Here is a 23733-nt window from a genome sequence, read left to right on the forward strand (position 1 = left end):
TGTTGAATGGGGACTCCTCTCTTTTTTTCTTTTTGTTTCGCTCCTTTTTCCACCTCTCTCCGGGTAATCCTTATCGGGTCACCACTATTAGTGTTCAGTTTGCACTTTAAAAAAAAAATGTTCCCTCAGTTTCTTTTCTTAACTTAAACTCGGTTACTTCGTTCACCTTTCCCTTAAAGCAGTGCTAATACATCACACAACTGCACACTCCCTTAAAAGGTTTAAACGTACGGGACAAAAAGCGTTTGTTCAACTCAGAGGTTGGTACATTATATCATACCCCTTCAACTATTAACAAAACGAGCCACTACACAACGACATCACTTACGCCTCTTCGCACGTTGTTTGTCGCGCCGCAACTCGCCCATCTTCTTGCGATCGAGTGGACCGTTTTTACGTCGACCTCCATTACCCTTTACCGCCTGCGATCGCATGAGCTTTCGTACGCTGAGGTTATTGGCCTTTTCACGCGTACGCGGATCCACCTTTCCGCGCTCAATAAGACCACGAAGCATTCGCTGCGCACGGCGCCGCTTACGTTGAACGGCCTCCATCACCTTTTTACCCGGACGCGCGTTCATTTCGCGGAAGCGAGCACGCTGTGCCTCAACCTCCTCCGCCGTGACAGGTAGTACAACGCGGCAGTTGCGCTGCTCATCTTTCAAAAACCAATCTGGAAGATCTTCATCGTCGTTGAAGGTGTAGCGGTTGATAGATGCATCAAGGATTTCACGACGGCCACGCGGGTCAAGCATCTTTGTGGCGATAGCAAGAGTGCGGGCACGTACCTCCGGGTCTGTAAGAGCGACGGGAACCTCCTCAAACTCGGTGTCTTTGCTGTTGCCACCGTTGCCCCTCTGACGGCGCTTCTCAGCATTCTCCTTTAGTGTCTGTTTTCGCTGCTGCCGCACGAGCTCTTGCGTGGTTAGCTTGCCAATGTCTGGTACAATGGCACGCTTGCGACGTGAATCTACACGACCAACATTCACCTCAAGATCGCTCCGGTCGTCACTAAAGCGACCATCAGAGAGGTCAGAAACACTGTTCATGTCATCATCGTCATCATCCACACGGGCATCAAAGCGCATCTTCTTTCTGGTGGATGTGCTACTACCGGCGGTATCATCCCGAAGGGGGCCTGGCGCGCTCATTTCCACTCGGTCCTCCTCAAGACGTTTACTTTTCTTGCGTCTGTTGCCACTATCACTTCGTGGCATGGGAAATGTATCCCGGAGAACCTTCTCGATGTTGACGTGGTGACGCAACCACTTACTCTGCTTACCTGCAGCATCAAGAGTAGTTTGGTGCCTTTCCCTCTTGTGACGTGTGGCATCATCTTCACCTTCGTCTTCCCCTTCACTTTCATCTTCCTCAGCACCAGGCTTGTTAAGGCCCTCTTCGTACAATGCAACGCGGGCCGAACGTTTAGCGGGGATGTAGTTGCCGTAGTTGTCAACATCCACACCATCTTCCTCTCCCTCAACAAGCTGTATGGAGCGGACGAGTCGGCCACTGCCGTCATACTGCTCATCGTCGCCACCTTCCTTCACATCGCTTCCCACGTCCCAGTCCTTCTCCAAGTTAAGATTGGCGTTCATAACAGGATTGAGTGGATCATTAAGTCGCTCATCCGGCTCTTCCCAGTGCTTGTCGAGTATGTTAGCAACGTCTGCCTCATCTACGGCAGCCAGCTTTCCAACAGTGAATCCCTCATCGTCTTCGCCATCCTCGCTAGAGTCTTCTTCACCAACATCACTTCCCTCAACTCCATCTGCATCGTGCGTAAAACCATCCGCATCTGTCATGTGCTCTGCGCTGGTATTTGGATCATAGTTGATAAGACCTTTGATCTGTTTGAGTTTTCTGTCAACAATCTTTTTCTGCTTCTTCTTCATTTCCTTGGACTGCTTCTTGCGTAACTCAAGAAGCTCCCTCGCTATCTTTGCAACGCCCTCCGCACTGTCAAAATCAAATTTATCGTCGTCCTTCTCTTCTTCTTCGTCTTCCTCCGCGATGTCTCCGGCATTCGCATCACTCGCGGCGCGTTGCTTAAGTTCCCGGGCCTGCTCCCGCAGCAGTTGTTCACGCCAGCGTACAAGTCGTCGCAAATCCGCATCCCCAACCTGCTGTAAGTCCCCACAGAGGTACACCAACTCCTTTTTGGAGTGTTTAGACTTTAAAAAGGCCTTCTCCTCCGGGGTGGTAAAACGCAGCTCGTGGTGGGAACGAAGGAATGCCTTTGGATCACTGCTACTCATAAACTCTGAAAAGGACGCCACGTGTTGTTGCACCGTAGCAAACTCCTCGTACCCTGCAGGCACATTAGACCTGGGCACCACAAGAGCCCCGGATGGGGTGAGTATTTTTTCCTCCTCCACATCAGAAAATACCTTCTGCGGATTAAACATCGCAGGGTCCAATTGCTTGGGGGCCTTGTAACCCGCACAAGTCACGAAAATCTCAGCAGACTCCATACGTGAGGCCAGTGGCTTTGTGGCCTCCACCTTATCAAACAACTGTTTCATCACCCACATGAGCTTATGGAAATCTTGTGACCGAAACACCTTTGTGACGAACCAACCACCTGGCCGTAACAGTTTGCTAGCCAACTTCGCGGCGTGTAGAACAAGCGAGTTCTGTTCAAACAGATCTCGCGACCACACACCACCAACATTGGGGGCACCATCGTGAATAACGCAGTCCACTGGCTCACGTTTGAGATAAGTCATGATAATTTTCTTCGTTTTTTCCTCAGTAATATCGCCCACAAATGTCTTCACGCCTCGAATGGGTGCAATGGGTACTAAATCCACACCGACTATCTTTGAACCAACGGGCATATGTTTTGCTGCTACTTGGCACCAGCTACCCGGAGCCGCGCAGAGATCAACGAGTACGCGACATTTTGAAAGGAAATCATACTTGCGGTTCAGTTGCACAAGTTTGAAGGCGGAACGCGCACGGAAACCCTGATCCTTGGCGAGGCGGTAATACGCGTCAAGGCGGGTCTTAGCCTTCTTTTTAGATTTGGTACCCATGTCTTAATTTATTTCTCGTTACCGCTGGCTCCCTTTCTCTCCTCTAACCTAAATACAGCAGGTGGCCCAAGCTCCCTCTTCGTTTGGGTGATTTTACACCTCGCTATCTCTGCTGCAAAAATAATTTTATGAAGTATGCAGCAACCGCAATATGCTCTCAAATGAGGAAATGAAGAACAACAGATTCAGAGGAAATTAGGTGCAACATGGAAAAAAAACAGAATAGCAAAAACATTGATGTTTCTCGACCAAAAAACATCAACAAGAATGAGGCTTCGCAATAGGAAATACAAAAAGAAATGTACAACGAGTAACGTGCATATACGTAAATATATACGCTGGGGATGAATCGTTGCGTCATCAAGAGAGTGGCAACCATTTTAAGCATTCTTATGGCGTCGACGTCTCACCGTTACGCAACAAATAGAATATATATATGAAACAGAACGTATCATAAGAAGATGTCCCTCGAGTGTCTCTTACGCGGCACCAGACACTGACATAGTGATGGGAGGATGGGGAAGTAACAATGTATCGCGAAGGACCAACCAAATCCATCACGTCAGTGAATTCGTAATGAATAACCCCGCACTCTCGACGTTAAAAACAAAAAAAATCTTTACTACAAGCGCATACATGCGGCAAGCGACAGAGGAACCGACGGTCATGATCCGCACGAACTGAAGGTGACTATTAATTACGCAAGCATGCTTGGCGGATGCCCCTTGTAAAACTGCCACGCCTCCGCGACCAGATTTTCTAACCAGCCTTGACTGCATTTACTCTCGTCGTCAGGAATGTGCTGCAGCTGCAATGATCGCGTGCCTAATGGGTCTTTCAAAAAATTCAATATCACATCCACCGGTTGTCCAATTACATTGTCGCGTACGCGCGTGAGCAGCACTGCGCAAACATACGCATGGAAATCATGAACAGTCTCACTATTCAGCACAGCCATGTACTTTTCCCACAGAAGGACCACCAGACGTAGCGGGAGTTCTCGAGCAAGCAAACAGTGCAGCCACTGGAAGCAACAATCCATAAGAGTAATGCCTTGTGATGTGATGGCATCGAGCACACCGGGGTCCAACACTATCAGAACCCTTTCCATGAGCGCCAAGGTTCTTCGAATGCCCGGTTGACCCTCCACAAAGTTATCCTGCAACCACGAAAGGAAGAAAGCCCCACAAAGATATGCATCAGCCTCCGCAGTCCTGAGCACCTCCACTGGAAGTCTCTCCATCGCCTCCCCAAACTTAGCCACGTCATCAGTGTATACAACAGATGGAGATATGCACCCCCGGAAAGTATTTATTCCACTCCCCCTTACACTCTTCTTAACCGTATGCTCGTCACCAGCATAACCACCACCACCACCATAACCGCCGTTCCCAACTTTGTCGCCATCGATCTTTATGCGATCATCAGTATGAATATGTTTTCCGCCATGTTCATTACGAGGCAGCTGCTCTTCGCACAACACGCGGCCACCATCACAGCAACAGCAGCAAGCGTTGAATTCCACCACGGCTCCCTCCAGAAATACGGAGAAAAACACTACCATAATGTCATCAATGCCCTGTACGTATCCCACAGCAGGGTAACGCCGGGACCAGAAGAAAAGACAGCGAGCCAACGCAGACACGGTTTTTGTATGGCGAAAGACAGCTTGCGTGTGTCTTGGAATGTCTGACGCAATCTGCGAGAGGTTTTTGCGATCGTCAGGCGACAAATGCATCTCCATTAAAGAGCCACCGCCTTGTTGGCTCCAGTCACTCTGCGAGGCACGCCCACGGGGTTGGAGAAAGTCGGTAATTGTTATGGGACAGCACTTGGCCATGACGTATTCGTATTCTTCCCGCTTGCGCCGCAGCTCCGTCTGTTGCCGTCCTGCAGAAGCTGGCGCTGGGGGTACGCAGTCGCAAAGCAGGCGCCAAACGGTGGAGCGGACGGTTCGATCAATAGAGCCACTCCACGCAAGGTCCCGCACTGTCACACGCCCGTCATCGGTTCTACGTACCGCCACATCTCCCAAAGGCGTGTCCAACATTGCCCTAACGGCATCTTCATACAAACTACGGGAGGGAGATTCGTCATATTCATTTATATGAGTGCCCCCATCATGACAAGAGGGATGGGTCGACCCGCTACTACCGCACGTGGATGTTTCATTCGTATTTCTATTAACAATGTACACCGTTCCCCTTTCGACGGCATGGGAAGCGGCGGTACTCGTCACATCCGCGGAGGGATTAGTTGTACCGATGGCCGAACTACCATTAGCAGGCACGACCACAAAACCGTAAACGCGGTATAATGTTCCGAGTGGTGCCCGCACAGCAGTGCCGGGACCTTTCGTTACAACCTTTTGTCGACCTGTTAACATGCGCTCAAATTGTGCAACAAATGCTTTCCTTTTATCTTGCTTTACAGTCACAGTTTCACCGTCCCCTCCACTTTGGTTCGACAAACCTTGATGGAGTTATTTAGCCTGACTCTTGCAACGACACTAGAGGCGAATGAACAAAAACAAATAAATACAGCCTCCGATAGAAGGTGTACAAATATGCAGATATCGGTAGATGTGGGGGGCCAATAAAATAAACTGAGCGAAGATGCAGCACCTGAATGAAGCGCCGGACGGTCGATAAGTTCGCTAACGGGCCTAAAACACCTTACACCGTTGGCCTACAAGATTTGTAAGCATACCATACCATAATGTAATGTGAATATGCATACATGCATTGAGGTCGCAGAAATTTCAAGGGTTGTGGTAATAGGAAAAAAAAGAAGAGTAAACAAGGAGCATAGGAAGTGAAGAGTGGAGGCAAATCGTCAAGCAAACGTATACAAATACATGTACTCAAAATATATATATATAGAGAGAGAGAGAGGAAGAGAGATGTAGATATAGATATAAGGAGAGGTCGCGGAACACAAGTCACAGCAACAGGAAGATATCACCATTGGCCACAACAATTAAATAAATAAATATATTCGAACTCCTGGCTTTAGGTGGAGAGAGAAAGTGGATATGAGCATATAAGAGCCTCCCGTACAGGTAACAGTTTAAGGAGTACGAGAAAGAAAATAAAGCTGATGATGATTATGATAAGCGTGGAGACACGGAAATAAGCCAGCGCATAGCATTAACACACATAAACTGCAACACCGAAAAAAAAAAGTGAAGCATCTCTCATTTCCAGTTACTGTCAAAAAAAAAAAAGGAAAAGGGGGAAAAGAAGAAAGGGGGAAAAAGAAGAAACCAACCATGCTACAGCGACTTTGAGAAACATAGAAAGGATAACACACCCAAAATATGCCCCTTTCCCTTTCTTTATGTAATTGAATGCAAAAAAGAAAACATGTACACACACACACACATACATATATATATATATGCATATATACATGCACCACCTTCATCTAATTTTATTGCTGGCGCGTCCCTTCATATCCTCCGCTTCACCTTCCTTTCCTTCCTTATTTCCCTTCTCTGATGCATCCATCCGTCCGTTCGTTCATTCATCCATGCACTCACTCACACATTTTGACACAAAATGTATGTACAAATATATATATTTATATATACATGTACAAGCACCTGCACATATTTACAAATGCGTTGATATACACATATATACGTAGGCATATGCATTACATTATCCATAAATGTATGTGCACCTGTGCACACAAATCAGAAAGTACCGTTTCAGCAACTAAAACTTTCGTGCTTCTTTTTTTTTTTAATTTTTTTTTTTGCTGTTCAATAAAAGCAATAATAATAACAATAATAACAATAGTAAACGCCATCGCTATCCCGTTGCTTCAACACAATCGCCCCGTGATCGATACGACCAGAACCATCACGGGGGTTTTAATCTCTCATCTGCTTTCCATAAATTTCTTTAGCACCGTCATACATCATCATCTCTTCTCCTAATCAACCCAAACTCCTCTTATCCACTACATTTACATCGTGCACATCAGCTCATTTCCATTTACTCCTCCCATATATATATATATATATATACAAACACACACGCACGCATGCACCTCACCCCTTATTTCATCCCCTCCTTTCCTTCTAATAAAGATATAAACCAAGGAAAAAAAAAAACAATCAACTCTGAAAGTAGTGATCCTTCAACTTCCTCCTTTTCCTTTTACTTTGTCTTATTATTTCATTTATCGCTTCATTTCTACTTATCTCGCTCATATATATATATATATCTACTCACATACGTACAGAGGCAATCTTCTTCATGACAATCATCACAGTAACAAAAAAAAATGGTTATAATTAATATATAAACAAAGCAAAGCCCGTTCAGAACGGAAAGAAGACGACAAATAGGAATAATAAAAGTGGGAAAACAAAAGGAAAACGGAAGGAATATCACCATGTGACAAATAAGAACAAAAAGGAGGAGACGAACTTATTTAGTGAATTCCTCCTCTGGTGCACTGTAGTCATAAAATGCCCTGTTGTGCATAATGAGTCGCCCATCGGCGAAGTAAAAACTGTCGCTCGTCATCTCATTGGTGCCCTTCTCTATTGCCTCGAGCCATTCTGCATTGAATTGCGGCACATCATACACCGCCTCCCATGTATTGCGGGAGTGTGGGATGCAGAAGCCAAATTTAAAATCAAATGTCTTTACGAGGGTGTTGCGGAAGTAATGTCGTTCAATCATACGAAGATCCGGCACCGGTTTATCGCCGTTGACGCCAAATAAAAGGGTGGCAGACACGCGCTGCTTTCGGAGCATTGATGGCGGGAAGCGGTAAAATATGGTCCGTGCCGCCTGTTGTTGCTCTTCTGGGAGTTGAGCGAGGGATGCCACAGAGGGATATGTGCTGGCATCTCGCTCTACTTCAAACATAACTTGTTTGGTGTCCGCGTCGCGAACAACGAAGGAATAAAACTCAATATTGTACGTGTTAGCTGTGATTGGGCAAAGGAACCCAGTGCTCGGTGCCGTCAGCTGCAGCACATGTTCGGGAGTGACCTCGGTCGTCGCAGCCATGATGATAAACAAATCAAATAGGTTTTAAGCAGCAATAAAACGGTATAAGTATAATGAGTGTGACAAAACTAATCACAGCACACCCACAATAAAATCGAAAAGAAACTCAGGATTTGGAGGGAAATAATGAAATAAAAATGAAGGACAGAACAAAAAAAAAGGAGTGCAATAAAAATATCCACACAGAATTTTTTTGTTCCTCTTTATATTTCTTCAAGTTACTCCCTTCCTTCTTTGTTACCTTTTTCTCAAGAATGAGAAATAGGAATACTTTTTGCGTTTAGCTTCGTGTTATTATGGTTGGGTTCCCTGTTGTTGTTTTTGTTGTTTTCGTCCGTGATGTAGAACTTGATTATTATCTTCTTTTTTTTTCTTTTTACCTTGGCAAACGGAAAATAACAAAACGAAACAATCACCTAAACAACTGCGAACAGAAAAGAAAAGAGGGCACAAATTAATGGAAATTAAGTAGAAAGCGCCACCTCCCTATTCACGTGCTGCTTCAATGTTCCGCGTCACGCCGTGATTGATTTCTTCCTTTTTCTTTTGGTTTCTTTTCCGCTTGAGTATTATTTTTCCTTTTTGTGATAACAACAACACTCTTTCCTTTCCCTTCCCACTTTCTTGTCTTTTTTTTTTTTTAAATCTGTTTTTTTTTTGTGTGTGTGTGTGCTAGTTCGCTTCCTTTCTGTTCGTTATTTTGGTATACTTCTATTAAACAAAAGCAAAAACAAAATAATTGGAAAGAAAGTGAGGAGGTGCGGATAAATGAGCGGATGTAAAAAATATTCAAGAAACGGATATATATATATATTTATTTATTTATTTATTTATTTATTTATTTATTTATTTATTTATTTATTTATTCATTCATTCATTCATTCATCAATATGCCACCAACTGACATGAACAGTTGGAAACGTGATAATGCGAAATTTTATTTAAAAAAAACTTTTTTTTCGTTTTCAAACAATAGAGACGGATTCAAATTAAACACACACAGCAAAGGGGGGCGAGAGAAATAGAAGGTTGGGAAAAGATCACAAGAAAGAAATAAAAAAGGACACGAGGCGCGCCACAACAAATTTCCTTCCATCTCTCCCAAACAACAAAAACAAAAAAGGTGGAAATTAAAGTGGAATAATAAAGTAAAACGGAATGGAGAAAACACATGAACGGAGAGCCTACGTGCGCACAGTACAGTTGTGCGAAAAAAACAACATAACAAACATATAAACCTATAAATAAAGATTTATTTCTGCTGTTATTGCTTTTAGATTTTTTCCTCCTTCTTTCTCCCATTCATCCCTTCCTTTTCCTCCTCCTCCTCCTAAGCCATAAACGCTATTTAACAAAAATGGAGAAAGAAGAACAAGCAAAAACACAAAAGAAAAAAAAAAAGTAATAAGAAAAGAGACAAACAACACAAACTTCATCACCAACAAGAGCAAATCACAAAAAGGAAAAAGAAAAACAATTGCCCTGTCTCTTGTAGTTTTGTCACTTGCCCTTCTCCCTGTATTTTATTCGAATATACTCATCCTTTCCTTCTTATATACATATACATATTTCTCCTCATTCCTCCTGTCAGAAAAATCCGCAAATTTTAAGACAAAAAATTAGAGAAAAGTAACCGTAAAAACGTATATGTTGATTAATCAATCATTAACCTATATTTAAATACAGATATTTGCTTCAAGACCTTTTCAAAGCCGCCAAAGGTAAACAAAAGGTCATTATATAAAAAAAGAACAGAAGCGACACCAAGGGAGGAAAAGCACTCCATGAATTATTTAAATAAATGTAAGTAGAGACAAAAAAGATCGTCAAGCTTCCTACCACAACTTTTTACAAAAAAAGATACAACAATAGAGGATCCCCGACCATTTCTATTTTATCCCCAGTGTGCAATTACCCCGCCCCTTTTCATTCCCTTGTAAATGTGACCAAGCCTAAAATACCCACAAGCGCATTTCCTTCCGTAACCACTTATTGTCTCCCGTTGCTTAAGAAGTGGTATCAACAATGCGTGACCACTCATGTTCCACATCACCATATTGAATATCTGTAATCGCCTTTAGAACCCGGTGTGTGAGCGAAGCCCCTGGAGCCGGGCACGGAACATTAAGCAACTCTCCCTTATATGACAGTGCTTCCACAGGGGACACAATAGCAGCCGTCCCACAGCCAAAGCACTCAAGCACACGTTTCTCCCGTAGCGCAGCAGTGAGCTCGTGAATGGTAAAGGAGCGTTCAGATACACGTGCCTCACCCCACTGCCGCACCAGCGACAAAATGGAATCTCGCGTCACACCGGGGAGGATCGTGCCATCCAACGGCGCAGTTACAAGTTCCACTTCATTTGAATTTGCAGAAGGGCGCCAAAGACACATGAAGTTCATTGCTCCCACTTCTTGCACTTCTTCTCCAGCGCCCAGCCATAACACTTGCTGAAAGCCAAGCTCAGACGCTTCCCGCTGCACCAGCATAGGTGCAGCGTAGTTCGCGCCAAGCTTCACGTTGCCGACCCCACCAGGCCAGGCACGGCGCCGCTCCTCCTCCACATGAAGTCTCACAGGTTTCATCCCAGAGGGATAATATGGGCCAACAGGTGAAGCAATCACGAATAACTTCGCTGCAGAACCTGCCACTGCGGAGAGTGTGCTTCCAGTCCCAATTACAGTGGGCCTCAAGTATAGAGAGTAACCACGCTCACTTGGGACGTAATCACGTTCCACTTTCACAAACTCCTCAATCAACTTTTGCAGTTCGTCAGGGTCAAATCCAGGGAGACATAAGCGTCGTGTGCTGTCCAGTAGCCGTCGACAGTTACGATCCGGGCGGAAGAGTCGGATATTGCCGTGACTGTCGCGATACGCCTTCATGCCCTCGAAGCATTGAATGGCATAATGTAAGCAAGCAGTCTGCGGCGGCAATGAAAGGTTCTCAAAGGGAACAATACGTGGTTTGCCCCATTTCCCATTCCCATCTGCATCAATTACCAACATATGTGGGCTGAAAAGAGTACCAAACATAACTCCCTGCAGTGAAGGAAGTGGCGGTGGATTTGCCACGCGTTGAATAGTGAGGTCCTTGGCGAGGAAAGTCATAATAAACTGTTGTATTTGCCTGTGGTTCCCAAATATCGAAGCTTCTTTTATCAATAAGTTGTTTATCACTGTCGTCTGTGTTAGGAATGATAATGATAATAGTAAAGTGAGCAAAATAATGAAAGGTTATCATACAACGGTGCACACAAAACAACATGGGTGACGAACCACTGCATAAAACAAACAAAACGACTTAACAAGGTAGTACTAACAAAATAAAAGAAGGACGCCACTAGCAAAAACGTACGCACAGATACTATACACTGCAGTGCGGGCAGTAATTTTGTTATCGATATATCAGGCAATGTGTAACTGTATAATTTTACATGTGGAGTGTAGAGGTGGTAACGGTCGTACTTGCTTCGTTTCAGCATTTAACAATGAAATATAATAAAACCGAGCAGCACAACCGGACTTTGCTGAACGGGAACACAAACATATTATACGAGAAAGTACGCACCACATATACTAGAAGGATAGCTTGTATGGTATCCAAATGAGTTTGCGATATGGCAAAAATTAAAAATAAAATCCGTATCAGAAACAAAAAAATAGATCAACTTAATGGTTGTGAGTAACATGAATTGCCATTCACAGAAACGTTTTTCAAGTCACTTCAATCCAGAATCTAGTTCGTTTTCTTTTACTTCACAATGTTTCATTCCCTTGTAAATGTGACCAAGCCTAAAATACCCACAAGCGCATTTCCTTCCGTAACCACTTATTGTCTCCCGTTGCTTAAGAAGTGGTACCAACAATGCGTGACCACTCATGTTCCACATCACCATATTGAATATCTGTAATCGCCTTTAGAACCCGGTGTGTGAGCGAAGCCCCTGGAGCCGGGCACGGAACATTAAGCAACTCTCCCTTATATGACAGTGCTTCCACAGGGGACACAATAGCAGCCGTCCCACAGCCAAAGCACTCAAGCACACGTTTCTCCCGTAGCGCAGCAGTGAGCTCGTGAATGGTAAAGGAGCGTTCAGATACACGTGCCTCACCCCACTGCCGCACCAGCGACAAAATGGAATCTCGCGTCACACCGGGGAGGATCGTGCCATCCAACGGCGCAGTTACAAGTTCCACTTCATTTGAATTTGCAGAAGGACGCCAAAGACACATGAAGTTCATTGCTCCCACTTCTTGCACTTCTTCTCCAGCGCCCAGCCATAACACTTGCTGAAAGCCAAGCTCAGACGCTTCCCGCTGCACCAGCATAGGCGCAGCGTAGTTCGCGCCAAGCTTCACGTTGCCGACCCCACCAGGCCAGGCACGGCGCCGCTCCTCCTCCACATGAAGTCTCACAGGTTTCATCCCAGAGGGATAATATGGTCCAACAGGTGAAGCAATCACGAATAACTTCGCTGCAGAACCTGCCACTGCGGAGAGTTTGCTTCCAGTCCCAATTACAGTGGGTCTCAAGTATAGAGAGTAACCACGCTCACTTGGGACGTAATCACGTTCCACTTTCACAAACTCCTCAATCAACTTTTGCAGTTCGTCAGGGTCAAATCCAGGGAGACATAAGCGTCGTGTGCTGTCCAGTAGCCGTCGACAGTTACGATCCGGGCGGAAGAGTCGGATATTGCCGTGACTGTCGCGATACGCCTTCATGCCCTCGAAGCATTGAATGGCATAATGTAAGCAAGCAGTCTGCGGCGGCAATGAAAGGTTCTCAAAGGGAACAATACGTGGTTTGCCCCATTTCCCATTCCCATCTGCATCAATTACCAACATATGTGGGCTGAAAAGAGTACCAAACATAACTCCCTGCAGTGAAGGAAGTGGCGGTGGATTTGCCACGCGTTGAACAAAAATTTTTTTGGCGAGGAAAGTCATAATAAACTGTTGTATTTGCCTGTGGTTCCCAAATATCGAAGCTTCTTTTATCAATAAGTTGTTTATCACTGTCGTCTGTGTTAGGAATGATAATGATAATAGTAAAGTGAGCAAAATAATGAAAGGTTATCATACAACGGTGCACACAAAACAACATGGGTGACGAACCACTGCATAAAACAAACAAAACGACTTAACAAGGTAGTACTAACAAAATAAAAGAAGGACGCCACTAGCAAAAACGTGCGCACAGATACTATACACTGCAGTGCAACGAACAACAAGTAATTCTTTTCATAGAGAATGGTGGTGAACTCAAACGTGGGACGAAATAGGATAGTGGTATATAATGTTAGACCAAATCAGCAAGAAGAAAAACACTCTTCTCTCCCCAGTACCATTTACAACGGCACCTTTATCGTATATATATATGCTTGTTTTTTTGTTTTTAATGATTCAACTCCTGCTATATTTTTTACTTATCCTTTAGTTTCGGTCTCCATTTACCGCATTCCACTGCAATAATTTGTAATTCCCACCCTTGGGCATCTAGAAAAAAATGTTTGCCATTTACTTTTTTATTCGCCCCCTTAAGCTCTTCATCAGGCGAAACACTCGATCAAATGGGGCACGATTTCCTCCGCTATCCCTCTCGTGAAGCCGCTGCTTTTCCGAACAGTGGTGGTATGCTTAATAAATTGTATGTAACGGGTGTGATGATATTGCAACGGTCACAGTGACACATGCATGTAACAAATCTTTTAACATATTAATTATGATTTCGAGAAAAAGTATTTCCTCAGTGACGAGACGATTGTCGCCCTCTTACCCGACTGGTCTGCAGGCAGCTTCGTGCCTTGAGGGGGTCGTAGCATTTGCAGTCCATCAGAAATGCCACATGGTCCTACCTCCACTGAGAGAATTAGCCCTGTGGGCACAAGCCATAACATGATCATGAAGACAAACATATTCCCGTAACCAACCACCTCAGACGGCGCGTCTAAAGATACTAGGAGGTGCAGCCACAATACGGACTCTAAGAGAACGAAGAACCCCATGAACCATGTGAAGGGTTGTAGCAGCGGAAGGAGCGGGAAATGGCGCAAAGCGCGAAGGTACAGCCCATTTGTGATGCAACTAACGAGTGAACATAAAAAGTTCATCCGGTCCACTACCATAATGAAGACATGAGCACCCATCACGGCAACCACCAGCACACGGAGGACCTTACCTGCTCGTGTTGGGAACTCTTCTGCCAAGTCAGAAATCAAATTCATGGCACAGAAGAAACTGAACAAAGCAAAGCAAAACAGTATTCCAGTCATCACCACCGTTACGAGATGAAAGGCACCGAAGCCTATTGGTTGCGATAACGAAGAGTAGTCGCGTTCATAAACATCGGGATAAGGCATTCACTTCCCTTGGTCACACACAAGGCACACAAGCACAGATATGATAGAAGGCACAGTTTCACTCTCCTTCTCCTTCACACTCGGCAAGAAACTGCCGGTATTTTAATAACACAAGTTTGACAGCCTCTCACAAACTTTAACACCGTTTTTGCCCTCCTTTGTCTTGCGGCGTTACCTTTCTAATCACTTTGGTTGCAAGAAGAAGAGGGGAGGTGGAGGGAAATGAATGCAGCGGAAAAGAAAAGGAGGGACGAGAGAGAGAGAGAGAGAGAGACACACACACACAAACAAACAATCAAACAAACAAGCATATTATGTATGTAAAAGGATAAAGAAAAGAGACACCACGAGACAAAAAAGGGAGTGAATACACAACATGGAGCCAGCCAGTAGTGCAGTGAGAGCATCTGGTAGACTGCTTAAAACTTTTAAAAAAAAAATCTATGCACCACTTCCCACCGTATCACCTGCAACCTTTGCTTCAAAACTTTCGACCGCAACACACAAACACATTTTTGTGGTAACCGTCAGCCCTCAGCGACCCTGTAAATTAGCATTTTTTTTTTCACTTCTTGGTCGCACATGTTGCATGCAGCGTGTGAGCACATGCATTTTTGAAGAAACTTCCCCATGGGCACCGAGAAGCACATACATACATATATGTATACGTGCTTACCTAAAGATTATCACCTCCCTTATCACCGCGGAACACATTTCCAAAAATCATCAGCACGAGACTCCTATGAAGTGTCTTCCCATCACATCTCACAATAGAACTATCATTATTTGCATCACTGCACTACGCCTCCATGTACACTCAACCACCCCATAAGGAAGATTCCTCCTCCACAATATCCACCTCATCACCTGCTACACAGAGCTTAAATACACCACTAAACGGGACAGGTTGGCGCGCCGCCATGCATTGCACCGTTCCGGGTTCAATTGCAAGAACTACTTTACTCCCAACAGCAATTGAATCCTCCCTGAAGCAACGCGCCGTCAATTGTGCGTGACGAGTTGCCCGCGGGGGGTTTCCTCCGGGAGTGGAAACCCACGGCGGACGCTCACAAGAAACCTGCACGACCCTCGTGTCCATATATTTTACCTCCTCCACTACGCCGACGAGCATTCCGTAGTGAACATTTGCAAGTGTTCCCACCACCGTAGAGCGCAGGCGCACACCCCCTTTATAACTAAACTCCTGCACGGACTCGGGGTGAATTGTTAGCGATTCCACATGAACAATAAGGCGGGGAGTTTTATCACCGGCATGTCCACTGGACGATCGAGCGGCTGCTGTACTTGCTGATGCCGAATCCGTCTCCCCAGCCTGAACGGGTTGAGGACGGTACAAAACACTCCGTAGAACAATGTCATAAATGGAGACACGATTCTGCAGTTGCTGCAAGGGAACGGCGACGTAAAAGTCAAATGACACGGTCTCGGGTGCGTACACATATCCGCGGCAGAGATGTAAGAACGGCTTCTGTGGTTGGTAGTACACGGGTTCTTCCTTTTTTTTCCGCACCGTCCTCTTCACACCCGTCCCTCTTGCCATCTTTGCCCGAATCGCCATTTTCTGTGCGCAAACTACTAAATTATGTGAGTACCTCTCCTATTTGTACCTACCATACGGTTTTAGAATCATTTTTTTTTTTAAAGAAAAGGGAAGAAATACAAAGAAGACAAAATGGACAAAAAAAGAAGAAAAGTGTTAACGCGAAAATTATACGACGTCTCCCCTCCCCCTCCCATATATAAATATATTTTTTTGTCGGTTTACTTTTCTTGCCTCTTTGTTCATTGTATTTATTTCTCTAAATAAACAAACGTATAACTAACTTGAAGTTCCCTTTCGCTTTGCGCTTCTTCTCTTTTCCTTGTCACCTCCTTATTACCAACAATGCGAAAACGAAGGGAGGAATACAAAAAGAAAAAGAAAGGAGGATGTTCTTTTGTTTTGCTTAAATGATAAATAAATGCATTGCCTCAAAGATGTTCAACATTATTAATTACACTTGGTATGAATAAAAAGATAATGAGGCACCGAAGGAAGATGGAAATCCCAGTGAGGAAGTTCCACAACAAAAATGAAGGGAAAATGCCGACAGGTCTTAACTTGCCAGATTTTTGTTAACGATATCCGCTTCATATCTAAACATTCATTTATTTACTCCTCTCCCCCCTCATACATTTTATTTACGTTTAAGTGGCGACACTGAAAGGCGTTGACTGCCGCTTACAACATCTTCAAACAACCTTCCACGCAAATCATCAATAATGTGCAAACCATAGCAAAAGGAAAAATAACGAAATGGAAAACGGGGGAAGCAGTACAAAAGAAAAAAAAATCAAAAAGACAAAACAAAACAAAACAGTTTAAGAAAACAAATATTAAGAAGAAAAAGAAAAAGGGCCAGAGGAACACAGAATCCAGTGAAAGCATACCGGTACTCTCATGTGTAGCAATAAAACAAAAATCGTAAAAAAGATGAATAAAGAAAAGGGAGAGAGAAAAAAAATTTACGTGAAATTACCCACCATTTCTGCTCTTTTCCATTCGCATACGTTCATCGCACCAATCAGTGTGTGATTAGCCTTCATAACAAATACAATCACCGGTATCAATAACTTCCTCCCCCTCAGACTTCATGACAGTAAAAAAAAAAAAAATCGACTTCACACCATAACATTATGTTTCTTTTCTTCAGGCACCAACGCCGTCAACATTTCCAAACAAAAACAAAACCACACATCCATTTCCTTAATTCAACTATGTTAAAAACGACAGTACGACCACGAAAACACAAAGGCCAACACATCCCCATGTTTTTTTTTTTTTGCGCAGCGCGTGTTCGCGACGACTCATTCGTGCCCGATGCTTTCACTCCGTGTGGGGTCGAGGTAAAATAAAATTTTGAAAATTTTTGATATTAAAAGCAAAATTTAAAGTCAAACGTAAGAGTCAAAGGTATAAAAAAAGAAAGAAGAAAAAAATGAACGTAACTACACGTCAGCGATGGCTTCAGGCAACTCAACACGACCGTCTGGGGTCGCGAGCCATGACTTCAGCTTTCGATGGTAATAACGACGTTGGACGGGATCCCAAAACGCATCCAACTTGAAACTGTAAAAGAAATCACTTTTTGAGTCATAAACCCAATCATCTGCACCTTCAATCTTAATACCCAAAGATGCAGCGGTGAGATATTGATCGTTTAATGCTTCCGAGGCCTCCGGTGCTTCAGCAGAGCTGGCCGGTGCTTTCGACTGTACCGTTCCATTATGTCGCTGCGTGACACGATTTTGTAGTCCGGTATTATACGAGATGAGGCAAATACAAGTTAACACAGCAACAAAATCAAGTATAAATGCCGCAACATATAAGCCGAATCCCCAACCGTAAGCAACAGTGCACTGAGGTGGTGCAAGGTGATGCGCAACGCAGCCTTTTTTCTCACATTTTGTGCGAAGGTAGAAGAGACCTACAATGCACGGAGACAATAAAGTACCAATGACTACCAAACCCATGACAACAGCGTGCAAACACGAACGAGTAGGCCGGCAAGAGATTCGAAGCATTACGGCAAGCGCCAACAAATTCAAACACAATTGCAGCCCACTCAGGGCCCACATGGAGGTGGTCAGCCGCGCTACATCAGTGGGGGACATTTCACAGACAACTCTTCCACTCAAGGCATCAATCAATTTGTGATGCACATTCGAATACCCATGCTCCACACACACGTTAACAATGGACAAAAAACAAGTGGTGATTATCCCCACTGCACGATGGTTTTTGGGGCGGGCAGTAACAATCCACTCCGACGTTAAAAAGCTCAACATACGGAGAAATAAAGAGGGAATTAATATAAAGAAAAGGAGAATGATAAACCTGTCGAAACGATTTACACGGTAATATTTTCGTTCCTTGCGAAGCGCCACCTGTTCCGCTTCCCTCCGACAGCGTCGTTGTCCGTCTGTCAGCTGAATTGGTTCTGTTCCCAAGAGATGCGGGACAGCTACAGCCGATGGGACAACATCAGAAGATTCTTCATCATATTTTTGCCGTTCCCGCCTCTGATGCTGTTTTCTGTTTTCCCTTGCATTTTCTCGTGGTTCCATGTCAACAGCGTCATTTCTCCCAGTTACTCTCTTGTTTGACTCCATTAATGATAGTTACTTCTTTACTGAAGAGTCGCGAAGCCGCGAAACCTTCTTCTTTTTTTTTTGTGTGTGTGTATTTGTGAAGTACAATCTCCTTGGTGATGTTAGTAGCCTTTTGTAGATTGAAACTGTTGTTATTGTTATTATTATTATTATTATTATTATTACTATTGCCAATATCTATTATTAAAAGTAGCGACCGCCTGAAACAGGAGGGTATCTAACAGGGAAAGAGAATGAAAGAAAGTGTCACACACACACAAAAAAAAAATAAATAAATAAATAAACAGAATGCTGCAACAATAAGTTAAAACAACGGCAACGATGGGGGCGCAACCAATCCAATGTGTAGAAACTTAACAAATAAAAAATTAAAATAAAATAATCCAACACATCCGTTTCGCCATGGGGGATGGGAGAAACGGACAAAATAAACAAAATAAGGAGACAAAACAACAATAACAAATAATTTTTAAAAAGCCAATAGACACCGTGACGATATTGGCAGAAGGAGGAAACTCAGGAAAACTAAAGTACAGTTAACTGTAAGTAGCAACAACATACTGAACGAACAGAAAAATATAATGAATGAATCAACCGACACACTAAAAGTATCCAGTGCGTATATATACGTGTTTATGTGTCTGTATATTCATTTATTCACCTGTTTTTTTTTTCATTTTTTAAAAGAAAAATTGAAAAACAAAGCGCAGGCGAGAAGGGGAGGTTTAAAACATTTTGGAAATGGCAAGAAGGTTTGTATAATTCGAAAGAGAAAAATATTAAAACACGAGGAACATCCCCCCCCCTTCCCCACCGCCTTGGCGTAGAGCACAGCCAAACACATACACACACGTATTAACCGAATGGTCAGACGTCTGTCTTGCTGTGCCATGCACATAAAGTTATTTCCTTCTGATGATGACGATTATGATGCCAACGGCACCTCATGAAACGCACACAAATATCCCTCCGCTCCTCCCTTCCCCAACTTCTCTTCCCCCTTTTTTGCTTCTTTTTTGGCATGTTTTAATATTGTAACAAACAAAAATCTGTTTGAGTCTTCCATAACGGGCTCACCTCCTCTCTGTTATTTGTAGGTAATGAGTAGACAAAAGTGAAAAGGCTTCAATGACGATGGATTGAGGCACAGCGGCAGAGACTGATGCTGCGACTGGTCCATGGCCACTATGCTGAGGGGGAAACAACCCATTATCTCCGAGAGGGAACCTTTCATCACTGCACAATAAAAGCAAAAGTAAGTCCCACTCCTGCAGGAGATAGAAAAGGATGTGTTCACCCTCCGCTCGCTCTTCATCGTTTAGCGCATTTGGCGGCACGGCCCTCAACGACATGCAGGAAATAACCTCATGCAGAAGGTAGAAAAGATGCTTAGCAAGTGCGGGGAGAACATCAACCACTGCACTTGAATCTGCAGCGCGGTGATCCCCAGTTGAGTTAGTCCGCCAGCGTGCCGCCCCGACAAGGTTATGAAGGGAACGAAGTATGGGAAGTAACAAGCCAACAAGGGACTCAACAACAGTTCCAGCGGCTGAAGCATGGGAACTTTTTTCACATACATGCGGATTCGTAGGAACCGGGCTAAACCGCTCGTGTATCCAACTGGCGGTTAACCGCAGCAAATAGTCGGGCGCGAGGTGACACAGAGGTTCCCCACTTTTCCAACTGTCAAACATGTCCCCCTCCCCCCCACTCCATCCAGAGTTTAATGCAAATGCATTTGTATCATGATTGGCCGCTACCATGTTGAGTGGCTTGTGAGAAGAGCTGTTGGCGCCAGCATCCTGCTTTCGGTATTCACCCGCCCATTTTTGTTCACCCCCTCTCTCCTCATTTTCCTTCTGTCTAACTGGAAACTGAGCAGTAGTGGCGCAGGGTGTAATTTCCTCATGCGTGGCACCAGTTCCACCCAGTAATGGCAATTGCTGGGTGGTATAACCAAACGCATTAATGCCTAACCCCTCCAAGAAGCTGGGCTCAAGAGGAAAAAAACGTCTGCGGAGTTTTTCTGCTTCGGCTGCGAGCGCCCGGGCGTTGGCTTCATGGAAGACAAACCACTCCCGCTGCCGGCTGACGTTGGCGTAGATGCGGAAAAGTTGCAATTGCAGCTGTGCTGTTATTTCCGAACCACAGCCGCCTTCAGTCACAACAGATGTCAACTGCTTTTCTCGGATGCGTGGACAAACCATGGAGGCGCCTTTGTTGTTTTGTGGTTGCTTTTGTTGCTTTTGATACGGTTCCTCACCCACATTGGTGCTATAACGGAGAGCCTGGAAGAATCCCGAGGGCATCAGTAATAACTAATACGCATCCATGCACGCAAACGAAGAGCGGAGAGAGGTAGAGGTAGAGAACAGAGGTAGAAAACAATCACAAGCAGAATCGAAGCAATGAGCTGGTAGAAGCATGTGTGCGCGTAATTGAAACATGAGGAACTAAACGAACAAAACGGATCAACTCAAAACATCTTCTTTATCTTTATCCTTATTCTTTTTCTTCCCCTTCAACAAGGGTTATGAAAACAATACAGATGGACACAGTCACATTTATAGGGAGCCGCTATCTCTCAATCTCTCAATCTCTCAATCTCTCTCTCTTTCTTTTTCTTTCTTTCTGCCTCTTTCCCCCCTTTTTCCTCCACAATATTGTCTCAATATAAAGATGAAGTGTGAGTCTCACTTTACTTTCCTCCACCTCTTTCCTTCAGAAAACCACACGATAAAGGTGAGGGCAGGAGGAGGGGGAAAAGTAAAGTGCATTGACGAACTGTGAAATAGAGGGAAAAAAAGATGAAAAGAAAAAAAAAAGTCACAACTTACCAACTGAAGAACACGAACCACTAGTTTACAACGTTTTCTCGTTTTCGTTTGTTTATTTGGTTTGGTTTGGTTTGGTTTTTTTCTACATTTTAATATGCTCTTTCGGTAATGACAAAATAATAATAATAATAATGATAGAAAATAACTCACTTCAGGGAATCAAAACCTATCTCTCATCCTCCCACTTGCTTGCGATATAATAATAAACCTCATTATATGTGAGGAAGACTTCAAATGTAAATAAACCGTAGAAATTACTGAAAAGCGGAGGAGGAGGAGGAGAAGGATAAGAAGAAGAACCGCGAAACAGAGGAAAAAGGAGGAAACAACACACAGAAGCACACACAAACCTTAACAAGGTATTGGGAAAAGAAAATACAATAGGAAAAGAAGAAAAAAAAAAAGAGGTATGTGCATAATCAACGAATCAGCCGATGAGTAAAAACGTCAGCTCTTAAGTGCCTCTTGCACAAGGAAAGTAAAAAAAAGGAGGAACGAAAAAGAACCGCCACATCACCAATGAATACGAAGCAAATACTACCGATCATTTGTTTTTGTTTTTTCCCCCCACCCCCTCCGTTTTTTTTTATATAAAAAGGAGGGAAATTCCTTTAATGCGTTCACTACACAAGATGATGATGATGATGATAACAATAATAATAATAACTATGAAGTAGAGGAGTTAAACACTCGATACTGCAAGGTAGTTTAGCGGGCTGCATACGATGCTTTGTTCTGATACACTGTTCGAAAACGGCTGCGGTTCACCATGCTAAAAGATGAGATGAAGCAACGAGTGGACATATGCTTCAGAAGAACAAAAAAAATAAAATAAAATAAAATAGAAATTGAATACGTCGAGGCGAAACTAAGACAAAAAAAAACAAATCAAGGGAGTCACATGGGATTTCTAACCACTGTTACTTCACCTCCTCGATGTTGCTATTTTTGTTTCTTTTTTTTTTTAATTGTGTGTTGTTGTTGTTGTTGTTTCCATGGTGGAAGCAAAACATTATTAATCTACGTTGCGCCAGCCTATTATTCAGAGTGTTGCACAAAACAAAACAACAAAAAAAAAGGGCGCCAAATGAATCCCAATGCTCAAAAAAAAAAAACTTTCTTCTGAGTGTTGTACGGCCCGATTCCTCATCTTCTCTTTTATTTCGCATTCCCCCTTCACTACTTTATAATTGTATTTTTTTTTATTTTGTTTTTTTTTTTTAATGATCACACCCAGTAAGTAAAATCCTTCACACTCACACCTTCATAAAAACTGTAGGGGAGGAGGGGAAAATTGAGGTTCATCCCAAAAAACAAAAAAAAAGAAAGAAAGAGAAAGAGAGAGAGGGAGAGAGAGAGAGAGAGGGAGGGAGGGTGAAAAAAAAAGAAAAAAAACCTAAAATGAAAATGAATATAAAAATAAAAATAAAAAAAATGAACAAATCAAGCGGTAGCGCATTCCTCATTATTGTCTTTTAGTTGCTGCGGCAATCTGTCATGCGGGTGTGCTGCATGCCATGAATTTCCATCCATCTGCGAGTAATCCCAGTGCTTAGCGCATTCCTTTGCCCACCAGACGCGGCGCATCATCGACGTCTCCCGGTTGCTAGCGACATTTGGATATATAATTGGTGAGAGGGTTGCGCCAAGGCAAAACCCGAGGACGGTAAAACCAGTGAAGGTACTGAACACCACAAAACCGGTATTGCGCCGCCCCCTCACGTATCCGATTCCCAACAAAGTTGAAAACGCAGCAGCCCCAACTCCCAGCGTCAGTTGTTGACGGCACACACAATATTGTTGACCCCATACACCACCTTCTTTTTCAAAACGCAAAAGGTCCTTCGGGTACATCATGGGAAGGTCAGCGACCAGTACTTTTCCATCTTTTCCTGTCATGATTCTCAAGCAAATGCCAACTCGTAGGTAGTTTCTCTTGTTTTTTTTTTTACTTTTTCTTTTCTCCTTTTATGTAACAGTAAATGGTATATATATATATATATATATATATATACGTGTGTGTTTCTCTCCTCTCTTCTCCCCTTTATTGCTACCGGTATAGTTATTTTTTTAAACCCTCACTTGCTTTTCGTTCCTTCAGTAGTTTTCTTTCAACAAAAAAAGGGGGAAAAAAGTCAAAAACTGGGTTCACTAACTTCTCTCCTAATGCTCCTACACTACAACTACTTTTAGTTACTTTTTTTTTTTTTTCAGCCACCTGAATCACGCTAATAGTTTAAACGCCTAATTTTTGCAGCTCCGTATGGACCTATTTAAATGTGCTGGGAAGT

General features: G+C 43.6%; 13 protein-coding genes across 13 annotated transcripts; 1 reads left to right on the forward strand and 12 right to left on the reverse strand.

Moving 5' to 3' along the window:
• Positions 1–320: 320 nt before the first annotated feature.
• On the reverse strand, positions 321–3038 carry TbgDal_II2600 (FtsJ cell division protein, putative; the record flags this gene model as incomplete). The annotated part of the gene is made up of 1 exon (XM_011773519.1): positions 321–3038. The coding sequence occupies one exon, from the start codon at positions 3036–3038 to the stop codon at positions 321–323; it is 2718 nt and encodes a 905-aa protein (XP_011771821.1).
• A 697-nt stretch (positions 3039–3735) lies between these two features.
• TbgDal_II2610 (hypothetical protein, conserved) lies at positions 3736–5424 on the reverse strand (the record flags this gene model as incomplete). The annotated part of the gene is made up of 1 exon (XM_011773520.1): positions 3736–5424. The coding sequence occupies one exon, from the start codon at positions 5422–5424 to the stop codon at positions 3736–3738; it is 1689 nt and encodes a 562-aa protein (XP_011771822.1).
• Positions 5425–6107: 683 nt separating this feature from the next.
• Positions 6108–6464, reverse strand: TbgDal_II2620 (hypothetical protein, unlikely; the record flags this gene model as incomplete). The annotated part of the gene is made up of 1 exon (XM_011773521.1): positions 6108–6464. The coding sequence occupies one exon, from the start codon at positions 6462–6464 to the stop codon at positions 6108–6110; it is 357 nt and encodes a 118-aa protein (XP_011771823.1).
• Positions 6465–6537: 73 nt separating this feature from the next.
• Positions 6538–6981, forward strand: TbgDal_II2630 (hypothetical protein, unlikely; the record flags this gene model as incomplete). Its single annotated transcript, XM_011773522.1, has 1 exon — positions 6538–6981. The coding sequence occupies one exon, from the start codon at positions 6538–6540 to the stop codon at positions 6979–6981; it is 444 nt and encodes a 147-aa protein (XP_011771824.1).
• Positions 6982–7477: 496 nt separating this feature from the next.
• TbgDal_II2640 (hypothetical protein, conserved) lies at positions 7478–8068 on the reverse strand (the record flags this gene model as incomplete). The annotated part of the gene is made up of 1 exon (XM_011773523.1): positions 7478–8068. The coding sequence occupies one exon, from the start codon at positions 8066–8068 to the stop codon at positions 7478–7480; it is 591 nt and encodes a 196-aa protein (XP_011771825.1).
• A 984-nt stretch (positions 8069–9052) lies between these two features.
• Positions 9053–9370, reverse strand: TbgDal_II2650 (hypothetical protein, unlikely; the record flags this gene model as incomplete). The annotated part of the gene is made up of 1 exon (XM_011773524.1): positions 9053–9370. The coding sequence occupies one exon, from the start codon at positions 9368–9370 to the stop codon at positions 9053–9055; it is 318 nt and encodes a 105-aa protein (XP_011771826.1).
• Positions 9371–10074: 704 nt separating this feature from the next.
• TbgDal_II2660 (branched-chain amino acid aminotransferase,putative) lies at positions 10075–11178 on the reverse strand (the record flags this gene model as incomplete). Its single annotated transcript, XM_011773525.1, has 1 exon — positions 10075–11178. The coding sequence occupies one exon, from the start codon at positions 11176–11178 to the stop codon at positions 10075–10077; it is 1104 nt and encodes a 367-aa protein (XP_011771827.1).
• Positions 11179–11916: 738 nt separating this feature from the next.
• On the reverse strand, positions 11917–13020 carry TbgDal_II2670 (branched-chain amino acid aminotransferase,putative; the record flags this gene model as incomplete). The annotated part of the gene is made up of 1 exon (XM_011773526.1): positions 11917–13020. The coding sequence occupies one exon, from the start codon at positions 13018–13020 to the stop codon at positions 11917–11919; it is 1104 nt and encodes a 367-aa protein (XP_011771828.1).
• Positions 13021–13793: 773 nt separating this feature from the next.
• On the reverse strand, positions 13794–14432 carry TbgDal_II2680 (hypothetical protein, conserved; the record flags this gene model as incomplete). Its single annotated transcript, XM_011773527.1, has 1 exon — positions 13794–14432. One exon carries the CDS (start codon positions 14430–14432, stop codon positions 13794–13796), a length of 639 nt encoding a protein of 212 aa, XP_011771829.1.
• Positions 14433–15249: 817 nt separating this feature from the next.
• Positions 15250–16011, reverse strand: TbgDal_II2690 (hypothetical protein, conserved; the record flags this gene model as incomplete). Its single annotated transcript, XM_011773528.1, has 1 exon — positions 15250–16011. One exon carries the CDS (start codon positions 16009–16011, stop codon positions 15250–15252), a length of 762 nt encoding a protein of 253 aa, XP_011771830.1.
• A 1430-nt stretch (positions 16012–17441) lies between these two features.
• On the reverse strand, positions 17442–18605 carry TbgDal_II2700 (hypothetical protein, conserved; the record flags this gene model as incomplete). The annotated part of the gene is made up of 1 exon (XM_011773529.1): positions 17442–18605. The coding sequence occupies one exon, from the start codon at positions 18603–18605 to the stop codon at positions 17442–17444; it is 1164 nt and encodes a 387-aa protein (XP_011771831.1).
• A 1073-nt stretch (positions 18606–19678) lies between these two features.
• Positions 19679–20914, reverse strand: TbgDal_II2710 (hypothetical protein, conserved; the record flags this gene model as incomplete). Its single annotated transcript, XM_011773530.1, has 1 exon — positions 19679–20914. The coding sequence occupies one exon, from the start codon at positions 20912–20914 to the stop codon at positions 19679–19681; it is 1236 nt and encodes a 411-aa protein (XP_011771832.1).
• A 1971-nt stretch (positions 20915–22885) lies between these two features.
• Positions 22886–23341, reverse strand: TbgDal_II2720 (hypothetical protein, conserved; the record flags this gene model as incomplete). Its single annotated transcript, XM_011773531.1, has 1 exon — positions 22886–23341. The coding sequence occupies one exon, from the start codon at positions 23339–23341 to the stop codon at positions 22886–22888; it is 456 nt and encodes a 151-aa protein (XP_011771833.1).
• Positions 23342–23733: the final 392 nt, after the last annotated feature.

This window comes from Trypanosoma brucei, chromosome 2, assembly GCF_000210295.1.
Source record: "Trypanosoma brucei gambiense DAL972 chromosome 2, complete sequence".
Classification (NCBI taxonomy): domain Eukaryota; phylum Euglenozoa; class Kinetoplastea; order Trypanosomatida; family Trypanosomatidae; genus Trypanosoma; species Trypanosoma brucei.